A 23,413-nucleotide genomic window follows, 5' to 3' on the forward strand; every position below is an offset into this window, starting at 1 on the left:
TATGTACTCTATGGTGTGTATGCAAGATTCATTAGTGGTTTTGGTGCTTCTGTGTAAGGTAGGTGGAACAGAAACAAAATTTTCACTGGATAGGGCTGCTGAAGAAGTCTGCATGTAGTAGGGAATACTATGTTTGTAAGCGTCTGACTTGCATACACTGATTTTGCAAAGCAGCCAACCTGAGTGGCATCTTCTATCTTCTATCAGTTTGGGTGCCCATAATGTGGCCCAACCATTTGTTCTCATAAAACAAAAAAGTGGTATCCTTCTTAGGGAAATTATTACTGGGAGCAGTTAGTATTTTGCCACATTACACACCGTGTTTTGCATGGTATGTCCATTGCATTGATCCAATAATTATATTAGTTGGTCGTAAAGTTTCTGGCAATGGCCGAGAAACGACATGCTGCACGATTAGCATCTAAGATGTACGTCTTTTGATTTGTATTCAGATGCCCATGTTGGATTGTGATAATGCTCTTTATCCAAGATATTTATTTACTATAGTGCTTTCTCACTATTCAAACACGTGCTTTCATGGTGCAAGACACTGGTTTCATCATATGTGTGGCTTCAATATTGCTTATCGTGGCTTCAATCTCAAGCGTAGAGCGTGCTTGATCCATTGCTTCAATTGCAAGCACGAAGATGTTTAATGAAAAGCTTATCATTGCCATTTTGTTTATGTCAAATTCTGAAACCTATTTATCTAGTATATGAAGACTTTAACCACGATGACGGGACAGTGTACTGTAATGAAGTAATGACTTGCTTTATTTCCTCTTCCCATGGCTGAATGCAACCAATGCGGCCATGTGTTGTTGCTCAATGCTTTATGGTTATTGTGTTGTCATAGAATTCACTTGTCTAAGGAAAATTTCATGCCAGGAGCCTTCTCTCTTTTGAGCAGAATCATATTTGAACAAAATTTTCGGATATAAAATGTTCACTTATTTATATTTTCAATGTGTCTAAGCTAAAAAAAAAATTTGTTTTGGCTTAGTAAGAAAACAATTTATCTAAGAAATAAGGTTTAATTTGGCTCATATATTTGTTGGTGAGGTTTAATTTAGCTTATTTTTAATTTTTGGTTCAATTTAACTCATATGTTTTGATTTATGCCTAAATTGGTTTAATTAACAAAAATATTATTTTTTAATATTAAAATATAATATAAAAATAATTTATTTAATATTTTAATTATACAAATTATATAATATAAAAAAATATTTTAATATCATATTTAAAATATTATTTTATATTGTATAATTAATTAATTAATTTGTTTATATATCAAATAATTTATTTAAATAAATTATTTAATATTTAATTATTTTTTAATATTAAAATATTATTTTTTATATTGTATAATTAATTAAATAAAAATATTATTTTTATTATTCAATATTATTAATTGGAATAGTAATAATTTTTAATTTTAATTAATTATATGAAAATATAAAAATATATTTTTTATATTTTCAGTTTAATTAATAATATTGAATAATAAAAATAATATTTTTATTTTTATTAATTAATTATACAATATAAAAATAATATTTTAATATTTAAAAAAATAATTAAATAATTAAATAATTACATATTTTTATTTATTAATTAAACTAATTCGAGCATAAATCAAAATTTATAAATTAAATTAAATTAAAAATTAAAAATAAATTAAATTATACCTTCCCAACTAGTACATAACAAATTAATCCTTATTCCATTTATCTAATAATTATAGTTAGTCAAAACAATGAACTTAAGGCACCATGAAAGTTAAGCTAAGGGGCTGGGCATCATGACCACCTAATTCTATGAAAAAACATTATTTATACATTTTTATGGATAACAAAACTATTATAAGTAAATGTATATAACAAATGTTATTTTGACTCCTTAAAAATAAATCCCAAATCAGATTATAGTCAACCGTTAGTGTCCATCTATCTATCGTATTTATGAAACGATTGCAAATATATATATATATATATATATATATATATATATATTTCAAATCTCCACCGCACCATGTTACTGAAAAATCAGTTTAGTAAAAGATTGGCAACGTGTCAGTCAAGTAATATAGATCAGAAGATTAGTTTGGTGAAACCAACCTGAGAGGATCACTTCCTTATCTTACGGCAGATGTGTCTGTCCGAGTGAGCAAAATTTTCAAGTTTTCTTGCCCTAACATACATTACCGTGCAGAGGCGTGTCAGTAGGCTCAAAAAAAGGTGAAAGAAGACGCTTCTTCTTTCTTGTGATACAAAATCCCTATTTCTCTTCCGTCGGACTAGTCAAGTCTAACATAGATTCCAGCTAAATTCTCTCCATTCTTTGGATCGAAACGCCAAAGATCTGCAATTGCACCCTTGCTTGTACAAAATATATGGCAACAACAACAACACACTGACCCAAGCTTCTCCAATGGCAAACACCCGCAAAGGCAAGTTGCTTTCTTTTCTCTCTCTGCTTTTCATTTTAGCTGCAATTTCGGGGAGCTGCTCTAGCTCGGTACCTGACGATCACCACTCTCCTGACCATGAACCTGAGACTGATACTACCTCTCAATCCTACCAGCAACAAGTTTTATTACATAAACTTGAAGAATTAGTGAGGAACCTCAGTGAAGTAGTTGCTAGATTAGAAACAAAATTATCGGAGTCTGCCAAAGTAGATGTATCTTTAAAGGGTACTCATCAAAATTGGGAACAAGATAGGGTTAATCAGATAAAATCCGATAGTAAAAGATCGGTTATTAAAGTCCAAGAAGAGGGTATGGGTATCAAGGGAAAAACTCGAGATGAGGAGAGGGCAAGAGCAGTATCAGTTACAAAATACAGTCCATTTTGGTCAGAGAGGTTTCAGTTTGTGTCCGCAGTGAAATTAGATTCAGACACAACTTGTATTAATGTTTTGCCATTTCGAGATTACGAGGGTCTTAGTAAGTATGTTGCTGTTGGGGATGATCAAGGCAGGGTTTATGTGTTCTCAAGGAATGGGGATGTTTTGATTGAGCTTTACACAGTGTGTGATTCGCCTGTTACTGCAATGGTTTCATACTTATCAGTTTATAAGAATGAGAGTATTGTGGTAACAGGACATCAAAATGGTGTGATTTTGGTGCACAAGGTTCTTGAAGGTCTAAATGGAGAGGAATGGGGCTCATTGTCTATGGAAAATGTCGGTAAGTTTATTCCTACTGATCACTCGGAAGAAGGTTTAGCGATAACTATTTTGGAAGTGCATCATGTTGGGAGATCGAGGTATATATTGTCATCGGATGCTGGTGGGAAGATTCGCGTTTTAAGAGAAAATGGGACTGTACATGGTTCTGCTATACTGACAAGTAGGCCACTTGCATTCTTGAAGCAAAGGCTTTTGTTTTTGACGGAGAATGGTGCTGGGTCATTGGATTTAAGGAGCATGAAAGTCAGGGAATCAGAATGTGAAGGATCGAATCATACTCTTGTTCGGAATTATGTTTTTGATGCTACAGAACGGTCCAAAGCTTATGGATTTACATCGGAGGGTGATTTGATTCATGTATTGTTGTTAGGAGATATAATGAATTTCAAATGCAGGGTCAGATCCAAAAGAAAGTTTGACATAGATGGACCCATTGCAATGCAAGCCATTAAGGGTTATTTGCTTCTTGTCAATGAGGAGAAGGTTTTTGCATATAATGTTTCGACTCAACACTATGTTAGGGTTAGTGGACCTCGGCTTCTGTTCTCTGCTGGTTTGGATGAGATTAGGTCATTGTTTCTAAATTATCAAGTGGTGGATGCACGTGTAGAGTGGAGAAGGGTGATACCCTTAATAGCCAGTAACCGAGAAAAACTTGTTGTTCTTGGCCTTGGGGGTGGGTATGTGGGAATGTATCGCTCTAATCTTCCAGTATTTAAAGGAGAATTCAATACAATGCTATGGACAAGCCCGGTGTTGTTCTTCATAGTCTTTTTATTTGGAGCATGGCAATTCTTTGCTAAGAAGAAGGATGCACTTACGTCATGGGGACCGGATTATCCTTTTAGCTCCACACCAACTGGAGCTCCAATAGGATCTAGCTCTGGGGACCGATCAATTGTTGATTCTTCTTCAAGAAGAGATGAACTAGTGGACTTAAGGGCTGGTGGTTTGAGAGGTCCATCAAGGAGGTATGTTTCACCTTCACGATATCCCGGGGGAACAACCACCTCCTTTACGCCGAGCTCTGCTGATACCACCTCCAGATCTACTTCTGTTGATCCTAATTATAAAACTTCGTCGGAGCTAAAATATAGGGGTCCAACCCTGGAGTCTACAGGTTTTCCTAAAAGAAGAGAGAATCTATTTGTAAGCAATGAAGTTGTGGATGATAGCAGTTGAGTTGTAAAATCAGTTCCTCCAACAAAAAACTTAAGGTGCTGGAATTCTTTCTAGTACAGTGCATTTGGTATCAGGGAGACTTTTATGAACTTTCAATGCTGTAACTTAATTTCCTAGTTGCTTCAAGGAAAATTAATGATGAAAAATTCTTGTTCTGAAGTGCCTTGCAATATTTCCATTTGCCAGATTTATTCATTAGAGGCATTATTAGCTGCTCTGGGGGGCATCGAGTCCACTTTCTATTAGTCCGGCACAATGCGTCGTCTTAAGAATGAACGGTCAATTCGATTTAATTTATCAGACTTATTTTAAATTTAATTTCAGTTATATGTTTTATCTTTAATTTTAATTTAACTTAACAATAATCGATTAAGAAAATAAATAAATAAATAAACAAAGTCAAAACCCGATAAAAGAGAAATTATAAAATTTACAATTTTGTTTTTAAGAAATATAAATAAAGAAAAAGAGATCGTCACACTCACTACGGTTTTTATCCAACTTCACACCGCGCCTCTTTCTCAACTAACCGAAACAGTACACTCATTCTTCTAAAAAAGAGCTAACATCTCTAACGGCTGCTAATATCATTTTGCTTCACTTCTTAATTCCATGACCTTTCTTGCTATTGCCAACTAATTTCGATCATGGACGAAACCGATGGAAAATTTTCCTCGCCGCCTGATATTCCGTCCAGCTTGAATCGGATTAAGACTCGCTGAGTCCTCTCAGTTCAAAATCGGATGTCTTGACTCAGTCCAACAGTTATGTATCTTCAAGGCCTGCCTTGAACGGGAAGCAGAAGCAGAAAAGCATGTTTCAAGGACGTGCAAAAGTTTCTTCTTCCAGAGAAGGTTCCATTTTCTCTTTTTAACTTTGATTTGCTGTTTATTTTGTTTTATTTAGATCCTCGTTCTGTTTCGGCATTGGCTAATTTGGTTGGTTCTCTCGGTTTTTGGTGATAAATCGTATTTTTAGTTAATTGAAGCCATATCAAAATAGCGGTGAAGGATAGTGTAGATTTTCAAAATCCAGCTTGCTTTTTTTTTTTTTTGGTTCTTTTAGCCAGTTTGTCCTGTCAATCTTTTTGACAAGTGTTTTAAGCTGTGAGTTAAGAAAATAGGAATCCAATTGGCAGCACTGTGGAAAATTAATTGCAGAAGAAAAATTTTTAGAGAGGGAGGGAGTTGATATGATTTTAAGTTGCACCGGGATTTTCAGGATTTATTAATTTAGCTATTACTGTAGAACTAGCTTTTGGAGTTAGGCCAGCTTTAATGTTGGGCCACCGCAGACTTGAAGTACAAATGTTCATGCCTGGGTGCATATATTTATGCCTGAGTGAGAAAGGTTGTATTGTCCCACCACCTGGCCATTAGTCGCTACATCCATTGCCACTCACTCACTATTATCGCTATAAATAAATTAAATATTGAAATAAAATTATTGTTACATTACATTATATTACTTGCTTTTTTATTTTGCAACCAAATATGAGAATAGAATTACAATTATATTAAATCATTCATTTTATTACATGATTGATTATATTATATTGCGTCGTGTTCTACCAGACGTAAATTAAGAGTATTGTGCAAAATCTTTTACCTGGACTGTTTTAGAGAATTCCACATAATGACTGCATGGGAATGTGCTTTTTTAAATGATTTTGCCCATTAAGAAGTTATGCTGAGATCATCAATTGTCAACTGGCACTTGGCTCCAACAAAATTGAAACCATCGGTTTATCCCTGATGAGGTTTAAGAAAGGTACCATATGGTTAAGTACTTAAGTTTTTATTATGTAAGGCCCCATACCTTGGCATTTTGGTGAATGATACTCTTTGCTCAAAATATAATGTTTATGGTTCCAAAAACTTAAGAAATGCAAACTTAAGCTTGAACGGAAGTGTTTTTCTTATTTTTTGACTTATTTTTTGAATTATAGTGGTTCCTCCTTTAAACCTGGAGTGTTGGTTCTACTAAAGAATTTTGAAAGGAACTTAAATAGGAAAAAACAATGCACTGGCTTCTTTTTGGCCTCTTTTAATTAAGAAATATGGATATTTCCTAAATTAGTAATTTGACCATTATTCCATCATTTGTTCCTTTAAGGAGTTACTGTCTTGTTATTATGAAGACTTGTGGGTTCAAAATTCCTCCTATGAGCTCTTAGGTATAATTTGAGGGTTTTCTATTTGTGGGCAAATGATGAAATTATTGCTATATTTTGTTTCTGCTATAATTGGACAAATTGGCAAGGATGACTTCAAGCATTAATTAATTAAAATGTTATATTACAAACATACCTCTTTGAATTTAAAATATCTTCTCTTTGTTTTTCTTGTTTCTTGATGAGGAATTTTGATTTGTGTAATAAAATGAATTGATAATTGATGCAAGTTGGTTTCATATTTGTAGAACTCCATAAACGAAAGAACATAATTCGTTGGTTCACGTCATATTTTTCCAAGGATTCTAACCAAGTTATCAGTGATATTTCTGCTAATATTGAGGTGAGCTTTGTGTAAGGATGCTTTGGAGACTAGTTTTTTAGTTACTCCAATGTGTGAATATACTTTGTACTTCGCCAGATAGTATTAAATAACCCATTCTCCTAATTTGACAGGGAAGAAGCATGAAAGCTAAGATTCTGGATAAAAAAGAATGAGCAGGAAGCAAAATTTCCAATGGGGAGGATTATCTAAATGGAAAACAATCTTCTCTGGAGAGTCTAAGCCGAAGTAAAATGCCAAAAGGCTTAAAAAGTTTTTCCCATGAATTAGGGCTGAAGGCCGGCATTCCACCTGTCCTCCCTTGAGCTCATAGCTAAAGTGATTTGAAGGTATTCTTTAATAATTCACTTAAGAAGCTTTTGGTATTGGATTGTTCTTTTTCATTTTCATAGGCAAGAGTAAAAGGGAGTGAGAATGAGTAAGATTGTACTTTTAGTGGTATGTAAATTTTTTTATTGTTACATCATTCCTTAGTCCTCTACTTTTACAGTCTGTTGTTTCAGTGATTACTGAACTCCCACTTTTGGTGGTTTATTTACATTTCTTTGATGACATATAAGGACGGAGACTAGTTATGTTATAGCTGATCCTATTGATATGATGCACAGTAAATGAACACTCATTGATGAGACTTCTGATACCAAATAATTTTATAGCATGTGATGAGCAAATTGCCAATTCTTTTGGTGCCTATGTCTATGTGCATAGAAAAAAAAAGTAATTTGCAGTTTATCAAACTTTACGATGTAAGCAAAACTTTTTTTTTGTGCTTCCATTAGTTGACATTAGGAACTATTGAGTTCACTGCATTCAAGATTTGATGGTGCCAAAGAAGTGGTGAATGCAGAACTGGCTAGTTTTGCAGGGGATGCCATGGATGTCCTTGAGAAAATTGACTCTTCATTGCAAAAAGAGTTGAAAATGGGAGAGGATCTTCTGATTCTGGCTCAATTGTTCATAGAGATGAACAGTGCCCAGTTTCGTGTCAAGTGTGAAATAATTGATCAAGATCTGACTGAGAAAAGACAACAGTGTCAAACAGGACTCCTGAAAGTGGCTATTTACTCGCATGCTTTTATTACTGACACGCTGCACTAGACTATTGCAGTTTCTGAAGGATACCGAACCTATTGATGAAAAATCACTTTGTAACTTCAAAAAGTGTCTAGAAAGTGTTCCTTCTGTTGAAATGAGTTGGATTGCCTCTCATGGAATTGGTGATTCTGGTCTTGGTTATGCTTTAAATCAGAAAGGTGATGCCAAACAAAAGTTGCAGGGACAGGATAATAATTTATCTTCTCTTCCTGAGGCAATGTGCATCACATACTGATTGCACATGATGGGCACATCTAGGTCTGGTGTTTAAATTGTATGGTTCTACCAATTCTTATAATATAAAAAAACAAAATAATTATTCAGCTTGAATATGCCAGTTTGTGCATTAAAACACAAGCTTATATGTAAGAGTGTCTAAAGCTGCTTGTGAATTTAGACGTTAGTCTGCTTTCATATTAATGTTTCCCTGAAAATTCTTTCCAATCTACTCTTTTAAATAATTGTTTTGGGAGCTAAATTAATCAATTGATCCATTAGCTATAAAACCTCTGGAAGGGCATTTCTAAGTTTCTTCTTCTTATGGAGTTGATCTAATATTTATCACGTGAAATTTCCCTGCACCCCTATTTCTTGTAGGTTTGAATTCTCTATCTGCATCAGCACTCAGCTGTTGGAACACCTGACTATCTGGCACTTGAAATTCTTCTTGGGACTGAGCATGGTCTGGTTGCAACCTGAATTTAGGTTTGTCTGGAGTTCCCAAGGAGTTGTATTTACCTCCTGCTCGTTCATGCAGGTTATGCCACAGATTGGTGGTCTGTGGGAGTAATTTTATTTGAACTTGTAACTGGAATTCCACCTTTCACTGCTGAACGTCCTGAGGTATCTTTCATACTTGACTCTTTTCTTGATGGTCCTAAATTCTAGTGGTTAGGGATGACAGCAATTTTTTTAAATGTATTACCATAAACATTTTCATTATAGTGTTTTACATCTGTTGAAGCAGCACCGATTGATTCAGTATGAGTTTTCTGGATCCTATGATACATATGGTTGCATGGAACTACCCCTGTACTGCTATTTACTGTCTTCAATGTCTTACAAACATCTTAATTTTCTGTATGAACTGTCCCTTGGATCTTTACGTGAAAATGAGTTTCTTTATTGGGATTTAATTGGCTTTAATCTTGGGGCTGCATATCGTTCTTGATAGCATGATTTACTTCACAATGATGTTACTGAATTTGGAATTTGGATTATGAATATGTGAATGGGAAAAATGAGGCATTGTAGAAAAGATCTCTCCCTCTCTCTCTCTCTTTTTCTAACATCATTTCTGTATTGGTAAGAGCTGTACTGTTATAGAATTATGAATGAATTATATAGAATTATGAATGAATTATATAGAATTATGAATGAATTATCCACTGAAGTGGATGGAGGATATGAGAAATATGTTTTTTAATTTTTAATTTTTTAAATGGCTGCTCATATATTGATTATGAACTTATATTTATGAACCTTTAATTGCAATGTATGTGTATACCCACCATGTTTACTGCTCTCTTTGCCTTGCCTGACCTGTTTCCTTTAAATAGATTCCCTAATTTTTAGCTCTTTTCTCTTTGTGATGCAGATAATTTTTGACAACATTCTTAATAGAAAAATCCCCTGGCCTCCTGTTCCAAACAGCATGTCTTATGAGGCCCAAGACTTGATTAACAGGTTGGCAATTAGCTTTGAATCTCTAAGCAGTTGTTTGCATAATTTATTTCTAGATCCTTTGAAGCATAGTGTCATTTGCTTTTCCTTAAAGTCGTCATTTTGTTTAAATTGTTGAGTGTGAACATGGCAGATGGTCCTTAGATTTAAAAAGGCATTGACCTTGTTACTATATACAATGACTACTAAGATGCTTAGCCTCTTTTTGGGAGAAAGTTTTATAAAGTGACAAGATTTTTCAATGTTTCAAAACCTTGGATTTGTGTTTAGGAAAATTCGTGATTTTTTTAAAGTAAGGTTTTTGGAAACTCAACTCAACTCAACTAAGCCTTTATCCCAAAAATTTGGGGTCGGCTATATGGATTCGCTTTCTCCACTCTAAACGATTTTGGGTTAAATACTCAGAAATGTGTAATGCTTCTAAGTCATGTTGTACTACTCTCCTCCAAGTTAATTTAGGTCTAGCCATTTTTTTCTTTCTATCCTCTAACCTAATGTGCTCTACTTGTCTAACTGGAGCCTCTGTATGTCTACGCTTTACATGACCAAACTACCTTAATCTCTCTTCTCTCAACTTATTCTCAATTGGCACCACTCCTACCTTTTCTCTAATACTCTCATTACGGACTTTATCTAGTCTAGTATGGCCACTCATCCACCTTAACATTCTCATCTCTGCAACTCTTATCTTAAACGCATACGACTCCTTCAGTGCCCAACACTCACTACCATATAACATAGCCAATCATATGGCTGTACGGTAAAATTTTCCTTTCAACTTATTGGGAATCTTGCGATCACATAAAACTCCCGTAGCACATCTCCACTTCAACCATCCGGCTTTAATCCTGTGACTAACATCCTCCTCACATCCCCTATCTACTTGAAGGACTGAGCCGAGATATTTAAAGTAATTACTTTGGGACAGTACCACTCAATCCAAACTAACTCCTTCCCCATCACTAGTTTGGCCTTCACTGAACTTGCAATGCATGTATTCTGTTTTCGATCTACTTAACTTAAAACCCTTTGACTTTAGAGTACTTTTCCAAAGCTCTAGCTTTCTATTGACTTCTTCTCGCGTCTCATCTATCAGAACAATATCATCCGCAAACATCATACACCAAGGAATACTCTCTTGTATATGTTTCGTCAATTCATCTAAAACTAATGTAAAAAGGTAGGGGCTTATAGCTGATCCTTAGTGTAATCCAATTGAGATCGGAAAATCTCTTGTGTTCCCTCCAACTGTGCGCACAATAGTAGTTGCTCCTTCATACATAACTTTCAACACTTGTATGTACCTAATAGATACCCTCTTTTGTTCTAACACACTTCATAAGACATCTCTTGGAACACTATCATAAGACTTCTCCAAATCAATAAAAACCATGTGTAGATCTTTCTTCACATCTCTATATTTCTCCATCAAACTTCTAATGAGAAAGATCGCTTCCATAGTTGAACGACCGGGCATGAAGCCAAATTGATTGAGAGAAATAGTAGTATCATGACGTAGTCGATGCTCCACAACTCTCTCGCACAACTTCATAGTATAACTTATGAGTTTAATTCCCCTATAGTTTGAGCAACTCTGTATGTCTCCCTTATTTTTAAAAATAGGTACTAAAATGCTCCTCCTCCATTCATCAGGCATTTTCTTTGAATTTAGAATCTTATTAAATAATTTAGTTAACCATGCCACTCCTATATCTCCCAAACACTTCTGCACTTTAATTGGTATTCCATCGAGTCCACAGGCTTTACCCACTTTCATTCTCTTCAGTGCTTCCTTTACTTCTAAAGATCTAATCCTTCTAGTATAATTCACATTCTTTTCTATTGTTCTATAGTCTATATTCATGCTATTATCATTTTGACTATTATTAAAGAGATCATTAAAATAATTTATCCTTCTTTAATGTCCTCATCTTTCACCAACATTTTTCCTTGTTTATCCTTAATGCACCTAACTTGATTGAGATCTTGACATTTCCTTTCTCTCATCCTTGCTAATCTATAAATATCTTTTTCCCCTTCTTTAGTTCCAAGTTTCTTATATAACTTTTCAAAGATTTGTGCTCTTGCTTGACTAACTGCCTTTTTTGCCTCTTTTTTTGCTATCTTGTACTGTTCATATGTCTCATTATTATCACATTTAGGTAATTTCTTATACCATTCCCTTTTTCTCTTCACTACCTTTTGTACTTTCTCATTCCACCACCATCTCTCTTTTGAGGGTGGTCCATGTCCTTTAGACTCTCCAAGTACTTTTCTAGCTACTTCTCTAATCTTTGATGCCATCTGTATCCACATATTATTGGCCTCCATATCCAGCTTCCATGCTTCGGACTCGAGAAGCTCATTTTTGAACTTCACTTGCTTTACTATTTTGAACTCCCACCACTTTGTTCGAGCTACACTATTTCTTTTGACCTTACTTGAATTGTTCCTAAACTTGACATCCAAGACCACTAACCGTTGTTGACTTGTTAAAGCCTCTCCTGGAATGACCTTGCAATCCTTGCATAGAGTTCTATTTGTCTTCCTGGTTAAGAGGAAGTCGATATGGCTTCTATTTCCTAATCCACTTAATTGGTGGATTGAGAAGATTTTCTTTTTAAAATCTCTAAATACCTTAAAAAAAATTTTTTTTTCCTTCCTCTCAATCAATAAAAAATTATAAAAGTTCAAAAATCATGAAAAACCTTATTTAAAAAAAAAATTACTTTACAAAACCTTACTTTACTCCACCTCTTCCCAAACAGAGTGCTAAGATCCATATAAAAAGTACAACATAAAAAACCATCAATTATTTGAGTAACATCTGCCTTGAATTGCATGATAATCTTTTCTATTTCAAATCTTATATCTACACACTTTAAGAAGTAAACATTTTAAACATGTAAACAAGTAATTTTAGGTCTTTAGTGTATTTGTGTCTTAGGAAAAATAAAAAAATTGCATAATTTGCATGGCTTCAAGTGAATAATCCTACTAATAAACTTTTTGTGTATTTTGTCACGCGTCATGTTGTGACACTAAAGTTGATGTCTTTGAATTTTCAATATTGCTCATGCTGTTCTAAAATGTGTCTACCTTCATTCATATAGTTCATGTATCATCTACAACACATTCATTGCCAACGTCTTGTCACCAACTCATACCTGCTTGTGCAACTAAGGCCAACACTCGCATATTACCATTTTGGTGTGACAAATTTTTTTTTTAATGCATACATCTCGCTAAGTATTATGTGCTAAATTTTCTTTTTGTGCATGTGTTATAGCATGTTAATTTTATGGTCAAAGAATTACTCAGTTTGAATTATTTCTTTACAGGTTAATTTCACATGATCCAAATCAACGCTTAGGAGGAAATGGATCAACAGAGATTGTATTTCACTGCCTGAAACTTTGTTCATTGACAATGCCTTTTTTTCCTTTGGGTACCATGAAAACTCAAAAAAGAAATAATGAATTTTGGATAGTTTTTTAATACCTTGCATTGATTATCTTATAGGTTAAATCACATCCTTTTTTCGGAGGAGTGGATTGGGACAATCTTGCATTGCAAAAGGTACTAATCCATGCTGCTTGGTGGACTTTAGATTCATAATTTCTTAACAACTATGATAGACCACTTTACGTCAGTTCCTTTTTTTTTTTTTTCTTTTGTATTGTGAAGTAATTGATAAGTACTTGAGAGGAATGATTAAATGAAATCCCTTGTGACTAGCAAATCTGTCCCATGACAATCTTTTGAACGACAAAAGTATACATTGGTAGAATAGGTCAACCAGAGAAGAACTTTGGTTAGTGGGCATGCTGCTCCTCAAAGTCCAGGATGTGAAAAAATACTGCTTTAGTTGGATATTCATTTATGCGTGGTAAAAGTGCTCTTTTTCTAGGATAAATGGCTTTAGCTTAAAATATGTGTGCTTGGTTAAGTCCTTGCAATAAACTTAGCTTGCTTCATCATCTTCTTCCTGTGTCCATGTGTTTAAAATGTTTACATATTTCTAAAGTATATGTTATTTTCCCCCCTTTTTGGAGTTTGGTAAATTTTGTTAACTTGGCCTTAATTTTGTTGATAGGCTGTCTTTGTACCAAGTTCTCTCAGTGCAGATGACACAAGCTATTTTGTGTTATGATTTTCTCAAATGTCTAGGGGAATGCCAAATGATAGAAATAGTGGCTGTTCTGAAATTGATGGTTATGACTCTGTTGCATATTAGCCTGCACACTTACTAAAACAAAGGAATAAGGAGAGAGAGATAGAAATAGATGAGAAAAGAATAGAAGTAGATGAGAAAAGAGAAGATAGTAGATGAGAAGATAGAGAATATTTCAGAGATGAGGGATATTTTTTTATCATTAATGATCTTGGATAGTCTCCTCTTTACAATTAAGTTCCTATTTATACTTCTTTGGATCCTATTTATACTTCTTTGGATCCTATAACTGGAGAGTAATTACAATTGACTAGTACAATAAAATCTTCCTATTTAACTACTGGACTAACCCCCTAACTGCTCTACTCCTTACTCATAACATTCCCCACTACTTGACATCATTCTTGTCCTCAAGAATGAAGAAAAGCTGGAAATGGAAATGAATTTTAGGTGCTGCCTTCTCATCAGCTGACAGAATGTGAAAATCCCACATAGTTTCTTTTGCTCGCCAGTTAATTCCTTGAATTTTGGAATACCAAATGTTAACTTCCATCATATGCTTTAGCTGAAATGTCCCATAGAATTGGCTAAAAGTTGCGGGTGATAGTATGAACTGTTAATGAACAAAGAATTTTTTTTTTTTTTTCTCCAAATTTTCCTTGCTTGTTCCTTAAAGATCATAATACCATTTGATGGCTAAACTTTCTTCCTTTCCCTTCTTGATATTTCCCATTCATCTTCTATGAGACTTATAGGATTACAACAGCTGAACTCACCATCTTGGCTCCTAAAATTCTGCCACTTGCTTACAGTAACCACATTGTTTGTAGCTCCTTTATCTTTCTTGTTTTCAGGAATATCCCCAAAAGTTTGTGCAGCAAGAATTTCATGATTAGCTCCTGCATTCCCCATTGTCAACTCTAGTTTAGCATCATCATCATCTTTATCCTTCTCCTCCTCATATTCCTCTCTTGCACTAGACAAATCAAAAACAAAATCCTGATCTTGCTCCATCTCAATGCACTTGTCTTTCTTATTGGAAGTTTCATCAAAGAAATCTTGTTCTTCACTTAAATTTTCAAGAGGTGGATCCTTATTATTAAAGACTGCAACATTCTCCTTTACCACTTGAATTGCTTCCACCACTTTGTCAATTTTCTCTTGAAATGACTTCTCATATTTCTCTAATTTTTGTAATAACAATTCTTCCTGCCTTTTTAATACTCTTTCAACAACTTCCATAATCCTATCAAGTAATTTTGTTCCCAATGATGGTCTTCCATGATCATCTTGTAGAAGGCTGAGTAGGATATTGGAAAATTTTATTTCTTAGAGAAGAAAAATTATAGGAACTGGGGAAGAAAAGTTGATGCAGAAACAAGGATTTCAAGAATTTCAAGAAAGAATAATGAGAAGAAATTAGGGAAAAGGTGGAGGAAGAAACAGGTTTCTAGAAATTCAAAGAATTTCAAGAAACAGGTTTCTTGAAATGCAGGAAGTGAAAAAATTAGAGAAAAGAAACAGAAGAAAGAACTAGAAATTGACAGAAGAAAGAAATTTGATTCAAGAATTCAAGAAAGAAAGAAGAATAAAAAAGAAATCTGAATAGAGGAAAGGGAAGAGAAATAGAAGAAAGGAGAACAAGAGAGGAAGAGGATAGATAAGAAAAGTAAGAACAGAAGAAGAAGAGGAGGAAGAAGAAGAAGAATAGAGGGAAAGAAGGAAGGAATTTCAGAGAAGAAGAAGAATTAGAGGGAAGAAGAGAAGAATAGAAGAAACCTGGCATTTTGAGGAGAGTAATCTGCCGTAGATGCAACTCCCATGAAAAAATTTTTAGTAATTGCCCACCAATCTAACAGCTCTGATACCAATTTGTTACATATTAGCCTGCATACTTATTAAAACAGAGGAATAAGGAGAGAAAGATAGAAATAGATGATAAAAGAATAGAAGTAGATGAGAAAAGAGAACAGAGTAGGTGAGAAGAGAAAGAGAATATTTAAGAGATGAGAGATATCTTTGATTATTAATGATCTTGGATAGTTTCCTCTTTCCAATTAAGTTCTTATTTATACTTCTTTGGATCCTATAACTACTCTCTATAATTACAATTGACTGGAGAGTAATTACAATAGACTAGTACAATAAAATCTTCTTATTTAACTACTGGACTAACCCCCTAACTGCTCTACTCCTTACTCATAACAGACTCATCCTCAAATTCTGGAGCTGAGATATACATAATTAACTCCTAAAGTAGACTGCTTATAATTCTGATTATATTCAGGGGACTGCAGCATAAAATGTTAAGTGAGTCTTACAGGAGAAATTTCCGGTGATGCTTTCTGCATATTAGATATTGTGGGGACTCATGACGGTTTTTCATGGCATAGTTCTAGCTTTTAGGCACCTATATTCAGCAGATGTGTAGCTGAGGTCTCTTCGTCATTTCTTTCTGGCCAAAAGGCTTCTTTTCCTTTTTTTTTTTTTTTTTTTTGGGTGAAAGTGCTGTTGAATACAACCAGAATGAATGATGAATTTTCTGTACCAAGATGAAAAAATTGATTTTAAACAGTCTGATTCCTTCTATGGACCGGGAAAGAGCTTTTCTTTTGGGTGAGAGAGAGTGGAAGAAGTGGTGGTGAAGGGTATCCAATGTGATTAGATTGAGCTATTTGACCAGTTATTCATTTGTTTTAAGTTTCTGATGTCAGGATTGAGATCTGATCGTTTATCTTCTGTTTTCTTCTGTTCAGATGGATGAATGTGGTGACCTTGCAGAGTTTGATTCTTCTCCACTCTCCTTGATAAATTTTTCTTTCAAGGTAAGGCTTACTAGCCTCTTGACTGTTAAGTCATTTCTTTTCTTTTCTTTTTCTTTTTTTCTTTTTTTTTTTTTGAAATGCCTCATTTCTTTTCAATGGGACTCAAAGATTACCAACTAAGCTTACTTTGAAATTATTGCCCTGTGCTGTCCCTATCACCAAGTACTAGTAAATATCCCAGATTCTGCACTAGTGTTTATACTTTAGTCGAATCAACCACATTCTTGGAATTCGGCTATTACCACCGCACCGTAATAATCAACACTACGATAGATCCATCACCTGCCATTAGAAATGCAGCAATTCCCCTCTCCAGCCTACCGCACCGCCACCCACCCACCCACCTCGAAGGAGGAAAACGATAACGAGAAAAATAAGACCGCAAACCATCAGAACGGCATATTTGTTGACTAAAGTTTACTTTGCAGAATCTGTCAGTTTGTAAGAGCAAGTCGTGGTTAATGAGAGAGATTCAGCAAAGCATTCTCCATCTAGAGCTTCAGACACATGGAATCACAGTAATGAACATATTTAACAGGTAATTTGTTTACAGTGATTACGTGCTACGAATATTAAAAGAAAGGGATAAATACTCCAATAAGGATTTTTTTTTTTTTCTTTTACAGCTCATAGCTTTATCTCGTAAATTAAAATGATAAAATATTTTCTTTGTACAGAAAACAATAAAATCAAAGGAAATAAAAATACTCCTTTTCATTGTATTTTGAAGTTGACAAATGATTTTTCTCCCCTCAATTTAAGCGTGTGAATATCAAAGCCTACCATCCAACATTGTGATGAGATATTTTTTATTGAGGAAAGAAGCTCATTTTTGTCCTTGAATTTTTTGTTCATTTTTAATCTTGTTCACTTTTAAGTATCCCAATTTTTAAATTTAAACTCAAATTTACCCCTTTCTACATGGAAGTAATTAATTCATATTTTTAAACAATTAATATTAAAAAAAATGAACTAATTTAAATTTAACTCAAAATGTTTGGCTAAATTGGATTAAAAATTTTAAAATAGACAAACAGGGGCAAAAATGAGGGTTTATCTTTTTAGCAATATGGTACTTAAGGTGGCCACCAATTCAATCAGTTCCGTTTCTGTTTTAAGGGGATTAAATTTAAACTGTAAAATCTCTTTAATTTTTTTTTATATTTTAACAGTTAAAATTTTAATTTTTTTAGAAGAAAAATTCAAATTTAATTTAAAATTGGATTGATTCAAAACCAATTTTGGTTTTATTTATTTATTAATTTTTTTATACTATGGTTGGATCTCGGGAATAATCCATACGTAATGGTCCATATGGAAAGAGAAAGAAAAATGAAATAAGATTTGTTTGAATTATAACTTGTTGCATTATGGAGCTAATAAGCAGCACACTTGGGCGCATTTTCAAATGAATGTGCTGAAAAAAAGCCCAATCATGAATAAATATATATTAATATTAAAAAATAAATGAAATATCCACCCCCAAAAAAGCACGCAGGTGAAATAATAAACCAAGAATGGATCACTAAAATTGGTAAAGTTAATTCTGAATTTTCTTGACCACAAAAAAAGGTAAACAAAAAACTACAATCATAACTTTCACAAAATAATGCTATTATCATGGACTAGTCGTCTTTTAAGCTTTTTGTGCAAGAAATTCATTTCTATCTGCTGACTGGTTAAAAAAAAAAAAAAAGAAGAAGCTCACACAGGGATTGATAAGCCCTTTTTCGCCATGCTATCCAGGACATCATTCAAGGCCTGACACAAGCCAACAATCTGCAGTGTAACGACCAGGACAAAGATTAGACATGAAAAATAATTAATACAAACATTTCAATCCTCAAACAAATCAAAATTCACTATGCCATTAGCTTATACCAAAATTTATATTCCATCTCCGTGATAATAGCAAACAAGGTTTTTCTTTATGTGGATTTGGGGTTGTTGGAGATTAGCTAAGGCTTATTGTTGAAGTTGGGCTTGAACCATGTACATTAAATTTCATCAATGAATCTCATTTTCGATTTAAAAAAAAAAAAAGGTTGATAATGACCTGTTGATCCCATTGCTGCAGCTCTTCAGAATCATCCTCAAAGTGAATGACAGCTTCCACCTGATGTAATAAAAGTTCAGGCAGATGCAATATATATTTAAGAAATGAGTTTTCCTAATTCAACAAAGCCAGAAACAAGGCAAGGAGAGCCTCAGGCCAAATAAAATCGATAGCAATGAGATATTGGCAACTTAGTCATGATAGAACCTTAAGTTAGAACATTTTTAGAAGTTGATACAAATTCTAAGGGAAAATTAATCAAGCAAAAAGTAGAAACCTATTGTCCAGTTTCTCAGTTCATTATTAACAAACTGCTATCATACATGCAAGCAAGCCTCAAATGGATGATGACATTTAAATTTTGCAAATATTACTATTTGGTCCAAGTAGCAAAACTAATTATGATCAGACCAAGAAAAATTCTTGTTAGTTTGAAACTAATGAAATTTAGCAAGTTGGAATTAGAATTTTTAGAATTTGACACCTGATCAATTGATCCCCTCATTCTATCCTCATAAATCATTCTTGATGCTATCTTTTCTGCCTGCAACCAAAAGAAGCAATGTTTTCAAGTTTTGAAAAAATAAATTAAAACATGAGTGTATCCTCCATGTGTGTGCATGTACATGCAAGAGAAAAACAGAGAGACAAAGGGAAAGAAACACCTCAAGGTCAAAATAGAACAAAGACCCACACTACCAGAGCATTTACCAAAAGCATTGCAGATATGGTAAATGCAGAGCATAGAATTTGAAGTCCTCAACAGGCACAAAAATTGTTAAAGCTTACACAATTTATAGTCTTAAATAAACTAGTAAAGGTAAAGCCAATCAACATCAAGTTTACAGCCAGTAATACACGGGCGAAGAAAGTTGGAGAAGCAAAAAGAAGCAACAGCAAAGTGCACACAAGAAATTCAAATTCTAATCAGATTGTAAAATAATACCAATGGAGGATAAAATATTGACTTGAACACAATTAACTTTATGAGTATTTGGTAAGCTGATGCAATATGCTAAAACAATGATAGAACTAAGAAGGGAAGAACGACATTATTAATTTTCAATACTCACGAAATTAGGATAGAACTGTACCTTATTTGGAAGAATTCCCAGCAAGGTGCCCAATTCATCAAAACTGTGGCCAAGAAGTAAAAAAACAAAAACACTGTTTAGTTTAGTATAAAATCACAGGCAAGGAAAATCAAGGAAAAATGAAATCTAAAAGCATCATATTTCCAACCTTATATTTGTGTAAAGTTTACTTGCACTCAGAAGATTGTGCTCAATCATAGCACGATCCAGAACAGTAAAATTGTCTGGCAAAAGAGCTTTCTGTTGAGCCACCAAAGAAGAGGCATTGATTATAGCTTACAATGTTAAATGAATGTAAAATCCTGAAATACAGTAGAAAATATGTCTACAACCTGATGTGCTTTTAATTCTTCAGCAAATGCATCAATTTCAGGTTTTCTCAAAATTCTCTCTAAATAGACCTGGTAAATTTTGCATAAGATCTCCATTAGCAGAAACTATAAGGCATTGAGAAAAAAGTAAAATGAAACCTGCAATACATTGGTGCAGATGTGCTGCACACATGCAAATATGTGTGTGCATGTGTGTGTGTGTGTGTGTGTATGTGTGTAAGAATGTGTGCATAGTAGAGAGAGCAAGTGAGAACCTTTTGCAATATAGGATAAATTTTTAGCTTTGAGCATCGCTCATCCTGCACCATATCTCAATGCATCAGTATCTCTTGCAAATGCATAATGCAAATTACATTTACATACGAACTTCTTATCAAGAAAGTATGTTAACCTTGTACAAAGTGGCAAGAACACGAGAGCGTTGAGGACCTGCCGCAGCCAAGATTGTACATGTCACAGCAGCAGAGAGAGCTTGTTCCAAAGCTTCCTCATCAATGGTTCTTCAATGAACACAACAGAAATTTAAAAATAAAAAAAAAAAAAAAAAAAACACTTTGTTCCAAGTGCTATCATTTTCAGAACAATAAAATAAAGTAGTATTTAATAAATAACTTTCAGTATTACTATAAAAAAAATAATATATCAAAAATAATAATAATCATAACTTTCAGTTTTACATACTCATCTCCTATCTGCCTCTTCTCAATCTGAGATATATCATAATAACGCAGTGCAGCTTCCAAAAACTTCCTCTTCAAGTCCAAGATCCTGGCGTAACAAACCTGACAACAAAACAGGAGAAAGCATCCTCAACAAAACAATAAAGCTTCTATCCGTGTACTAAATTACCTTCAGAGAATGTAGAATGATGCTGAACCTTGTATTGTAAGTTCAATACTTCGTGCTGGCTGTTGCTAACCAAAAATGACGCTTTATTGATGAAAGCCTCAGCATTAACTGCATCATCATCCTGTAAAAATACGTGATAAAAAAAAAATTGGTGACTTTAATAGTTTTTGAGACCTTAGAGTGAGAACAATTGGCTAATCCTTCCTCCAGGGATGTGTTGGATCCGAAAGAACCAGTCCAAGCTCTAAACGAATCTTAAAATACAAGTAATAAATTATATTTTTGGTTTCAAGGTTATCAATCTGCTACGATTAAAATATCTTCAGCATTAACAGCTGAATTAGTTTGCAGGAAGTGGTGACATGATCAGGGTTTTGAGAGTTTACAGCAATGGGATAGCACAAACTGATGAGTGCAGGCATAAAACATCTCAACCAAAATAAGACTTAGATCTAGGCAAAATAATCCATCTGGTCACTGATAACTCTATGACACACCCAATAGAAGGCATATCGATGAAGTTTGTTAAATTCCACACAAATTCCAACGTTTTCGCTTGAAATACACCTTCACTTGCTTTGAAAGGTTTTGTAATAACAAGCATCTTGTTACAATTATTGCTGCTTAAGATAGTGCTTCAATATGTCCTAACACATTAAATTATATATTAAAACAATATCCAAAATCAGGCCCAAGGGCAAAAGGACTGCTAATTAATCATTCACCATATAAGCTAATCAAGGATGATAAAGTCAATACCTCAAGATATAATCTAGCAATTTGGACACACTTTGATAGCCTAAATGTATCATCAATGACCCTGATGAAGAAATCATTTGAATACATGTATTGTCAAATAAGCATCATTAAAAAAAATTAAATGAAAAGAAGCATTATAACACTTCCATGGAAAAATAGAAAAAAATCTTACTCTCAGACCTCATTCCAGAGTCCAGATCAATGCCACTGAGCATCTGAGCTGCTTTTGACCACTGTTGTTCAGACTCATATAACTCGGCGAGTTTCTCTCTAATTACTAAAACCTGCAATTCACAGAATCAAACAATTGCTTGTCAGTACAAAGACTTTAAATTACAAAACTTACACCAAAAAAAAAAATGATGTTACAGATAGTTAATTGTCAACTACAAAAACCATATGATCAATCACATATATAACTAAACCCAGAACCCAAAAAGGAAACCAAAGAAACGTTCAAATGTTTTGACTATAACATGGAAAGCAATCTAACTTGGGAAATAGCAATTGAGCAGAACAATCTCTCGCGTGGAGACCCATTTTATAGAGAAAATAGTAAGAGAAGCTCCTATTTTTATGAAACTATAAACCAATAAATGATCTAAAACTAACCTGTTCTTCGAAAGAAACAACCCGAGGTTGAATCTGAGCAAGAGTATAATGAGCAATCTCCTTTTGCGTCTCCGGCTCCAATCTCCCCAACTCCTGCGCAAAAGTCTGTAATAGCTGCCTCGAGACTACCAATGGCACATCGTCCGACAACACTGCAAGTTGTTTTCAAACTATTAGCAATAAAAAAAAATAGCGTAATTGAAAAACAAAATCAGAAAAGAAAAACCTAAGTGAATAGCAAAACAATAGTGCGGGAGAAAGGTACTGTGATCGATAAACTTCTTGGCCTGAAAGATGTCGTTTGACGAGATGACGGAAGCGAGAATGTGCTTGTACTGTTCGATCTTTTGCCTCTGGTCTGCGATTGCAGAGGCGCTCGCAAAGGCACTCTCCATGGCTGTTAGATTTTTCCCTTTTTCTCCTCCAATTTCGACGAAACCCTAAACCCTTTCAATTTTCTAATCGGAGAATTCTCGGCTTCCTCTGCTAATAGCTACCGGTACAGTTTCTGCGACTTTACGGTGATGGTGGTGATCTGTACGTTGGTTTTTACAAGGCACGGAGCGTTCTTGTTGGCGTTTTTCTTACACCAAATCAAGCAAGTACACGTCATAATCCATCTGCTATTTTTACAAGGTGCGGAGCGTTCTTTTGATGTTTATCATTTAGCCAATCGAGCACAAACATTTCATAATTATTCTGTGGCAAAGTTGTGTATTTGTGATGCAGTACATTAAATATGCCACTTTCTCAATTGGTAATTTTGTACAATTTATTTGGAAATTTTTTAGAATTAATTTATAGAACTTTTGATATTTCATAAATATCAAGTAAACTTCTCATTGTTTTTTTTCATATATCTGTCATTAATTTTTTTATTCAAATTATTAAATATAATTTAAATTTTAATAAATTGAAATTAAAAAATAAGACATTTATTTAATATTATATAAGAATGAATTTAATAATTATTAGATTAAAATTTTATATTAAAATTTATGTAAATTTAATTAAAAATATATATAATAAATATATAAAATT

General features: G+C 33.8%; 2 protein-coding genes and 1 pseudogene across 2 annotated transcripts; 2 read left to right on the top strand and 1 right to left on the bottom strand.

Annotated features, from left to right (window-relative positions):
- Positions 1-2,179: 2,179 nt before the first annotated feature.
- Positions 2,180-4,536, top strand: LOC110655774 (uncharacterized membrane protein At1g75140-like). The gene has a single exon (XM_021812231.2). The coding sequence runs from the start codon at positions 2,434-2,436 to the stop codon at positions 4,375-4,377; it is 1,944 nt and encodes a 647-aa protein (XP_021667923.2). The 5' UTR covers positions 2,180-2,433; the 3' UTR covers positions 4,378-4,536.
- A 321-nt stretch (positions 4,537-4,857) lies between these two features.
- On the top strand, positions 4,858-17,389 carry LOC110656410 (probable serine/threonine protein kinase IRE4; annotated as a pseudogene).
- Positions 17,390-18,169: 780 nt separating this feature from the next.
- On the bottom strand, positions 18,170-23,076 carry LOC110655784 (COP9 signalosome complex subunit 4). The gene is made up of 14 exons (XM_021812235.2): positions 22,638-23,076; positions 22,373-22,524; positions 21,941-22,044; positions 21,761-21,821; positions 21,030-21,122; positions 20,834-20,934; positions 20,544-20,652; positions 20,407-20,451; positions 20,153-20,221; positions 19,969-20,060; positions 19,821-19,863; positions 19,211-19,270; positions 18,727-18,786; positions 18,170-18,449 (listed from the first exon to the last, which is right to left on the bottom strand). The coding sequence occupies exons 1-14, from the start codon at positions 22,765-22,767 to the stop codon at positions 18,375-18,377; spliced, it is 1,194 nt and encodes a 397-aa protein (XP_021667927.2). The 5' UTR covers positions 22,768-23,076; the 3' UTR covers positions 18,170-18,374.
- Between the last annotated feature and the right edge of the window lie 337 nt (positions 23,077-23,413).

The sequence above is a fragment of the Hevea brasiliensis genome, chromosome 12 (genome assembly GCF_030052815.1).
Source record: "Hevea brasiliensis isolate MT/VB/25A 57/8 chromosome 12, ASM3005281v1, whole genome shotgun sequence".
NCBI classification, from domain to species: Eukaryota; Viridiplantae; Streptophyta; class Magnoliopsida; order Malpighiales; family Euphorbiaceae; genus Hevea; species Hevea brasiliensis.

What these genes read in the sequence shown, in the direction of transcription:
- LOC110655784 (XM_021812235.2), bottom strand. Translation starts at nt 22,767, where the DNA reads ATGGAGAGTGCCTTTGCGAGCGCCTCTGCAATCGCAGACCAGAGGCAA. An exon ending in TTGTTTCTTTCGAAGAACAG is followed by an intron (nt 22,045 to 22,372) that starts GTTAGTTTTAGA and finishes TGTGAATTGCAG; the next exon opens with GTTTTAGTAATTAGAGAGAA. An exon ending in TGCAGCAATGGGATCAACAG is followed by an intron (nt 18,450 to 18,726) that starts GTCATTATCAAC and finishes GTTACACTGCAG; the next exon opens with ATTGTTGGCTTGTGTCAGGC.
- LOC110655774 (XM_021812231.2), top strand. Translation starts at nt 2,434, where the DNA reads ATGGCAAACACCCGCAAAGGCAAGTTGCTTTCTTTTCTCTCTCTGCTT.